Raw genomic sequence first — 7679 nt, 5'->3', positions numbered from 1 at the left:
GTAGGTGTGTGATTCACACACACACACACACATATATATATGATATATATATGTGATATGTATAATATATATGTGATATATATACATATTTATATTCAAGAGAAACTGAGTGAAGGAGGAAGAGAGGTTATATGTTCAGTTCATTCTGTGAAATCTAATGTTTTTTTTTAGAAGGGGGTTGGAGAGGAACAGAGGGAGAGGGAGAGAGAGAATCTTAAGCAGCCTCATGTCCAAGCAATGCAGGGCTGGATCTCACAACCCTGAGATCATGACCGGAGCTGAAACCAAGAGTCAGATACTTAAATGACTGAGCCACCCAGGCACCCCTGAAATCTAATACTTTTATGGTTTTTAAGCAGCCAAGTTATGGTATCTCATGGCAACATGCTAGAATCTTGAGGATGAATGGAAATGATTATGATGCATGGGAAATCCAAGTTGGAATGTACCTGAAGTATATTTAAAAATCAGTTTGCAGCTACTGAAAGGGGAGAGAACCATATAAATTGTTTATTACAAACAAAAAGAGCTAAGGTAACAGGCTTTGAGAAATGAAGTTAAAAGGATTAAATGTAGCTCCTGAGTAGAAGTTCAACGTGGTTTCACTAAAATGACTTCGCAGCGGCCCCTCCCTGCAGATGACTTCAGCATCTACTACGTCCTGTGAGCCACTCTCTACTATAGCTTTCATAAGAAGTTCAGTTGGGCGGTGGAGGATACCATATCAAAGGAGTGGGGGTTACATGCCACATTTGGAAGGGTTCCCTCAGGTTTGACCCAGTGGGGGTCCCCCAAAGAGAAGGGAAGATGCCATATATATGTGTGTGTGTATACACACACACTGTTAGTTATTACCTGATATATAAATCCAAATAACTCAGTAGGTAGGTACGTAGGTAGATATTCCTTCTCTCCACATTCCACTGTACATATATATGTACATATTATATATATATAATAGGCAAACAATAAAACCATTTAAATGTAATAGTTCCTCTGTAAAACGAAATTTAAAAATAATTATACCTACCCCATAGAATTGTTGAAAGAATTATTTTAAGATTTAATTTATTTATTCATGAGAGACAGAGAGAGAGAGGCAGAGACATAGGCAGAGGGAGAAGCAGGCTCCTTGCAGGGAGCCTCACGCAGGCCTCGATCCTAGGACCCCGGGATCACAACCTGAGCCAAAGGCAGCCGCTCAACCACCGAGTCACTCAGGTGTCCCTTGTTGAAAGAATTAAATGGGGATGTGAGATGGAGCTTTGCCCAAGCTTCACACTCAGCCAGGAAGCTGCTGGAAGATTCTCTCTCTCTCTGCCCCTCGGCCCCTCCCTCTACTCTGGCACATGCTCTCACCCAAAATAAATAAACAAAACCAAACCAAAAAAAAAAAAAAAAAAAGGGAATATAAAATGTGGAAGGAATGAACTAAGACGTGGTGGTGTTAAAGTGTGTTGGAAGTGACCACCAGCCTCCAACAGACGGCTATATACATGTGTATCCACGCGTCTATATTCATCTCACGACCCCAAAGGGTGACCTGAGTCGACATCAAGGGTCGGATACTTGACCGACTGAGCCACCCAGGTGCCTAAAACTTTGGAACTCTGAGGGAAAGTTCGCATGTTTAGCCAATGCGATTCTAGGTCTCTGCAAGGCCAGTATTCTCAGTCCCCTTACTGTGGTTTCGGGAAGAAACTTTGACTTCTGCTTAGTGGGCCGCAGGCGCCATTCGGAGTTCGGGAATAAGTCGTGCGGGTCAGGCCCGGGGCGGGCGGGCGGGCGGGCGCCCTCGGCCCTCGGCGGGCCCCTCAGAACGCTTTCCCTTCTTGGCCCGCCGCGCCTGCGCAGCGCAGAGTGCACGGATCCCCCAGACGCCCCTGCGCTGGCCGAGCTGCGTGCGAGCCCGCCGCGCCGCCAGGGGGTGACGGGCCTGCGCAACCTGGGCAACACGTGCTACATGAACGCCATCTTGCAGTGTCTGTGCAGCGTTTCGCCGCTGGTGGAGTACTTCGTCTCCGGGAAGTACATCACGGCTCTTCAAAGGTAAGGCCGCTGTGTTCCCTGCGGCCCAGCCCCCACTGCCTAGCCCCCCACCCCCGCCCCGACCTCCCAGGTGAGCTTCGGGAGGGAGCCCTCTCGAGCCCCCGCTCAGGCCCAGCGAGAGCCCCAGAGCCCCGGGCGCCACTTCCAGAGTGAAGAACCCCGCGGGGAGCTCGGCCGACAGACGGGCGTGGGTTTTGGTGTGCTGCCACCTGCCCCAGCTTGGAGGTGCCTTCCTTTCGGTGAAGTCGGCCGGAAACATTCTCTGCCCCTCTTCCAAGGGATTGCCGTGAGGTGGCCACTGCTTTCGCCTATGTGATGACAGACATGTGGCTTGGAGACTCAGAATGTGTCTCCCCAGAAGTATTTCGGTCAGCTCTTGGCAGCCTCTACCCAGCGTTTATGAAAAAGACACAACAGGATGCTCAGGAATTCTTGATTTATGTCCTGAATGAACTTCATGAAGCTCTGAAAAAAGTGAGTAGGATTAATGGCCTTGAAATAAGATAGACCTTCGGCTCTGTCAGCAACTTTTTTTCTTTTTTTTCTTTTCTTTTCTTTTCTTTTCTTTCTTTTCTTTTCCTTTCCTTTCCTTTCCTTTCCTTTCCTTTCCTTTCCTTTCCTTTCCTTTTTTCTTTCTTTTCTTTCTTCCTTTCCTTCCTTCCTTCCTTCCTTCCTTCCTTCCTTCCTTCCTTCCTTCCTTCCTTCCTTCCTTTCTTCCTTTCTTTCTTTCTTCCTTCTTCTTTTTTTTTTTTAAAGATTTTATTTATTTATTCGAGAGAGAGTCAGAGGCAGAGGGAGAAGCAGGCTCCATGCAAGGAGCCCGACGTGGGACTCGATCTCGGGTCTCCAGGATCAGGCCCTAGGCAGAAGGCGGTGCTAAACTACGGAGCCACCAGGGCTGCCCCAACTTTTACTTTTCATTCTTTCATCTGTTCTGTTAGTATTGCCCACTCTGTGCAGGGCACATTCAAGTCACTATTTGTTTTTGTTATAAAGATTTTATTTATTTATTCATGAGCAGAGGGAGAAGCAGGCTCCATGCAGGGAGTCCGATGCACGACTCGATCCCGAGACTCCAGGGTCATGCCCTGGGCTGAAGGCAAACACTCAACCGCTGAGCCACCCAGGTGTCCCTCAAGTCACTATTTGAATTGGTCTGTATTTACCAAGCTTAGCTCATCTTCAGAATCACCCGAGAAGAGTTTTACAACACTAATTCTAAGACCCTCACTCCCGTGTTACTGAACTAGAATGTCCTGGGCTGTCCCTTGGGAAAGCTCACGTGGTGTTTCAGTGATCAACAGGCGTGGGAAACACTAATCTGTTCCCTTTGCAAATAACATCTGCACAGACTAGTTGTTTTTTAAGTGATAATCACATATTTTTAAATAAAAATATACTCCTCATGAGATAATAACATATAGAACTTTACAACCTAAAATACATGTTCATGGCAACTACAGACCCAAGAAAATAGGAAGCTCCGGGTTAAAGGACAGACCTCAATACTGCGAAGTTTCATCTTTGTGCTAAACATTCTGAACTTGAGTTCTTCACTGGATCAGGACATAACACTTAATAAAACATGAGATTGCCATTTAGGAAGGTGTTACTTTTCTTTGTAAGACTCGTTGCCTTCAGTCTTGATCTGAGACACATACTCACCAAAAAGAGATGCGTGGTTTTATGTAGTGTCGCTGTGCTGACGTTAGCTTACCTTATACTTACCATCAGGAAATATTTCAGTAAATGATGCAGATGAGAGGCATTGATGACTCTCATCCCTGATCCTCAGATTTCATTTTCCATTCCTGTGATTCCATTTTTCATTTTTACTGATAGAAAGATATTCATGGCAGCACTTTTTTTTTTTAAGCCGGAAGTTAGGGTGGTGGCCAGTAAAATCACTTAGGTCTTCATATGCACCCAATCTGAAATAAACAGCATTCTCATTCCCAAGACTAAAGTTGGCATTAGGGCCATCAAGTTACCATCAGGTGGAAAACCTCGGTAGTAGGGCATGACGAAAGAAGCAAGGCTAAGGGTAGCAGTGAGCACAGCTCCAAAGTGGAGCTGTCTGTGGAGCTGTCTTTTGAATGTCTAGTGAGGCCGTTCAACCACTGAAAAGCACCAAACTGCTCCCAGAAAGGGTATTCCTCAATATGAGCTAGATCAAATCAGGCTACAAGGCTAAATTGAGCTGCCTTAGCAATTTAAGGTTTGCTCTTTTAAAGAAGTTTTTTTTTAAAGATTTTATTTATTTATTCATGAGAGATACACAGAGAGGGCAGAGACATAGGCAGAGGGAGAAGCAGGCTCCCTGCGGGGAGCCCAATGTGGGACTCAATCCCAGGACCCCGGGACCACAACCCGAGTCAAAGGCAGACGCCCAACCACTGAGCCACTGAGGTGCCCCCAAAAAGTGTTTTCTAACAATAGAAGTAGAAGATGCTAAATCTGAAGGGGCTGGAGGGAGGACAGATTTCATTTATCTCCTCCATCAGTTTGCATGACTGAAAGCTAGTTCAAAAGCTTACTTGTCCTCTTCCCAAGAAGAACTGTCTCTAGGACCCTGTATCATATGATCATAAGCTCTCTGCTTCTGGGCACGGACATGTGTTTTACCAGCCTTAGTGTGTCATCATTCCTCAGCTTTGCTTAAGGAGGAAAATAACTGAATTATCAGAAATCAATCCTAATATATACTTTTCTTAAAAAGGGATTTACTTATTTAGAGAGAGAGCACAAGGAGGGCAGAGAATCTTAAGCTGACTCCCTGATGGGCTCAGAGCTCTATGCAAGGCTGGCTGGGGAGCCTCACTGGAGCTCCACACGGGGCTCGATTTCAAAGCCCTGGGATCATGACCTGAGCGGAAATCAAGAGCCCAACACTCAACTGACTGAGCCACCCAGTTGCCCCACATAACATGTACACTTAAGAAGATCTTACCTATGTATTGTCTGAATCCAAAATTAATTGGTTTCTGGTAGCAGTGTATCATTCTGATCGAAAAAAAAATCAAGTCATTCTGTTAAAAGCTTTCTTTTGATAACCAATAGTTGATTCGGGGCCAATTTGTTCCTTGATTCAGTACCATCGAAAAAGATCACACGAAAAAGGATCTGTTCTCAGATGCTGCAGGAAGGTGATTGCCAGTGAGTCCTCCATCATCACACAGCTGTTTGAAGGGCAGCTCAACTACAGCATCATGTGTTTGAAGTGTGAGAACTGTACTTACAAGAATGAAGTCTTCACCGTCCTCTCTCTCCCCATTCCATCCGAATATGAGTGCTCTCTTCAGGTAGGGATTCTTGCTCCTGGATACCATCTCAGGGCTGCTTCCTACATTGTCTATTATGAGGGGGGCTGCTCTATAACTTAAAACAAATTGGAAGCCCATGATGACTATATTTTGTAGAAAAGCAACGTATAGTCAAAAGTTACTGTGAATTCAGTTGTATTTCTAAATGTAATCATTAAAACAGCCTCACTGTAAAATTGAAATGACTGGTGGGATTTGTTCATTCTATTTAAGATGGCCTGGTACATACAGGGAATTTACCTCTTGAATTTTCCTCACCATAATACCAAAAATTAATCTGTAAATCCAGGTAGCAGTAGAAGGCAGGGGACAGCTAGAAGGCAGGGAGCAATACGTATCCTTGAAGAATAATACATATTTATATTTTTCTAACTAAATTGTGAAGACACATCTGCTGCTATAAGTTTTCCCATACCAGAATTGGAGAACAGAATCCTACTACTTATGTAGAAGTAGGCTTAATTCTCAGATGGAATTGCTGAAGATGATTGGAAACAAAATCCAAAGACACTAAATGAGGCACTGGCATGTGTACTGAAACACAGTCTGCTCTCATCTTTCTCTTCAGGTTAATGGTTTGCAGAGTGGGGGGCTGGCTACATTCAGGATGGCTTCTGGGGGCATGGGATCAAGTTCTGTTCTGCCGTCTTCATTTTGGGTCACCTCAAAACACGGGACACGGTCATTTTCAGTTTTTGGATCACTTTTCTGATGAGACAAATAACCTAAGACAGCTGCCTGACTTGGTTAGTCGAAACTGCACAGTCAGTATTATTCTGAAATAAACCAGAAATGTTAAAATGCTGATCCAGAGATTGGAAGTGAGATGGGCACTTGGATCCATTTCAGTAACTAAGTGAGAGAGACGCACCTCCTTTTGTCAGGTAGGTTTTAAACCTGTCCAGGCAACAGCTCGTGACACAGGGCCTCCTGGATGTGTTGACTTTGGGGAAAGCACTGAAGATCACATTTCCACAGCTGTTGCAAAGTGCTACTGTAAACAGGCTGGGCTGCAGTTGATCCAGAGTAGTCACCAAATGCTTTTTTACCTCCATAGGACTGTCTCCAGTGTTTTTTTCAACAAGACACACTGACCTGGAATAACCAAATTCACTGTTCTTTCTGTGAAACCAAGCAAGAAACAGCTGTAAGGGCCAGTATTTCCAAAGCACCAAAAATAATTATCTTTCATTTAAAAAGGTATGGATTTTGATGTTTTCTGAGATTTTTTTTTAATTTTTTATTTAATTATGATAGTCACAGAGAGAGAGAGAGAGAGGCAGAGACACATGCAGAGGGAGAAGCAGGCTCCATGCACCGGGAGCCCGACGTGGGATTCGATCCCGGGTCTCCAGGATCGCACCCTGGGCCAAAGGCAGGCGCCAAACCACTGCGCCACCCAGGGATCCCCTGAGATTTTTTTAATGGCTTTCTTGAGATATAATTCACAGATCGTGCAATTAACCCATTTAAAGTGTACAATTCAGGGGCGCCGGGGTGACTCAGTTGGGTAAGCGTCCGATTCTTGGTTTCCACTCAGGTCTTGATGTCAGGATTGTGAGACTGAGCTCTTGTTTCGGGCTCTGAGCTCACTGAGGAGTCTGCTTGAGAGTCTCTCTCCCTCTCCTTCTGCCCCTGCTGCTTGTGCACATGCTCTCTCTAAAGGAAAGACATAAAAGTACAGTGTACACTTCAATGGAATTCAGTATATTACATTAGTTTTTAAAAATTTGTGATAAAACACAGGTAACATAAAATCCATGCTTTTAACCTTTTTATTGAACTCTAACAGTGTTAGATTAGGTTCAGGTGTACAATATAGTGATTCAACAATTCTGCTTTCTGTGCCTATAAACTCGCCTGTTCTAGGTACTTCATGTACATGGAATCATACAATGTCCTTTTTGCTGACCTATTTCACTTAGAATATGTTTTCAAGGTTCATCCATGTTGTGGTATGTACTGGAAGTTCATTTCTTTCTATAGCTGAATAATATCCCATTGTGTCTGCATCATATTTTGCTTGTCTGTTGATAGACATTTGGCACTCACAATGAGGACTTTTTTTTTTTTTTTACAATGAGGACTTTTAAAAAAATAAATTCCCTGGCCTCACCTTTGGGAATTCTTATTCCACAGGTCTGAGGTTGATTCTAAACATCATGATTTTAATTTTTTAATTCCACCTCATTTTTATTATAAAAAGTTTCAAATCTACAGAAAAATTCTAAGAATATATAATGAATATGCCCTAGGATCTTCATTAATATTGGTAACATTGCCCCATTTCCTCTTTTCTTTCTTTTC

At 43.9% G+C, this 7679-nt stretch overlaps 1 protein-coding gene across 3 annotated transcripts in view; it reads left to right on the top strand.

Moving 5' to 3' along the window:
* Positions 1-442: 442 nt before the first annotated feature.
* The window catches only part of USP50 (ubiquitin specific peptidase 50), a 45119-nt gene continuing 37882 nt past the window's right edge, over positions 443-7679 (top strand). The window contains exons 1-5 of one of the 3 annotated variants that reach the window (XM_038580404.1): positions 443-663; positions 1855-2049; positions 2328-2523; positions 5142-5351; positions 6430-6572. In XM_038580404.1, coding sequence (XP_038436332.1) covers positions 611-663; positions 1855-2049; positions 2328-2523; positions 5142-5351; positions 6430-6572 — 797 coding nt within the window. In that variant the 5' untranslated portion in view covers positions 443-610. The remainder of the gene's footprint in view (positions 664-1854; positions 2050-2327; positions 2524-5141; positions 5352-6429; positions 6573-7679) is intronic. The other 2 variants (XM_038580406.1, XM_038580405.1) reach the window with 2 other exon arrangements.

This window comes from Canis lupus, chromosome 30 (assembly GCF_011100685.1).
Source record: "Canis lupus familiaris isolate Mischka breed German Shepherd chromosome 30, alternate assembly UU_Cfam_GSD_1.0, whole genome shotgun sequence".
NCBI lineage: Eukaryota > Metazoa > Chordata > Mammalia > Carnivora > Canidae > Canis > Canis lupus.
Note: the sequence above shows the minus strand (reverse complement) of the source record. Positions and strands in the feature narration are given on the sequence as shown.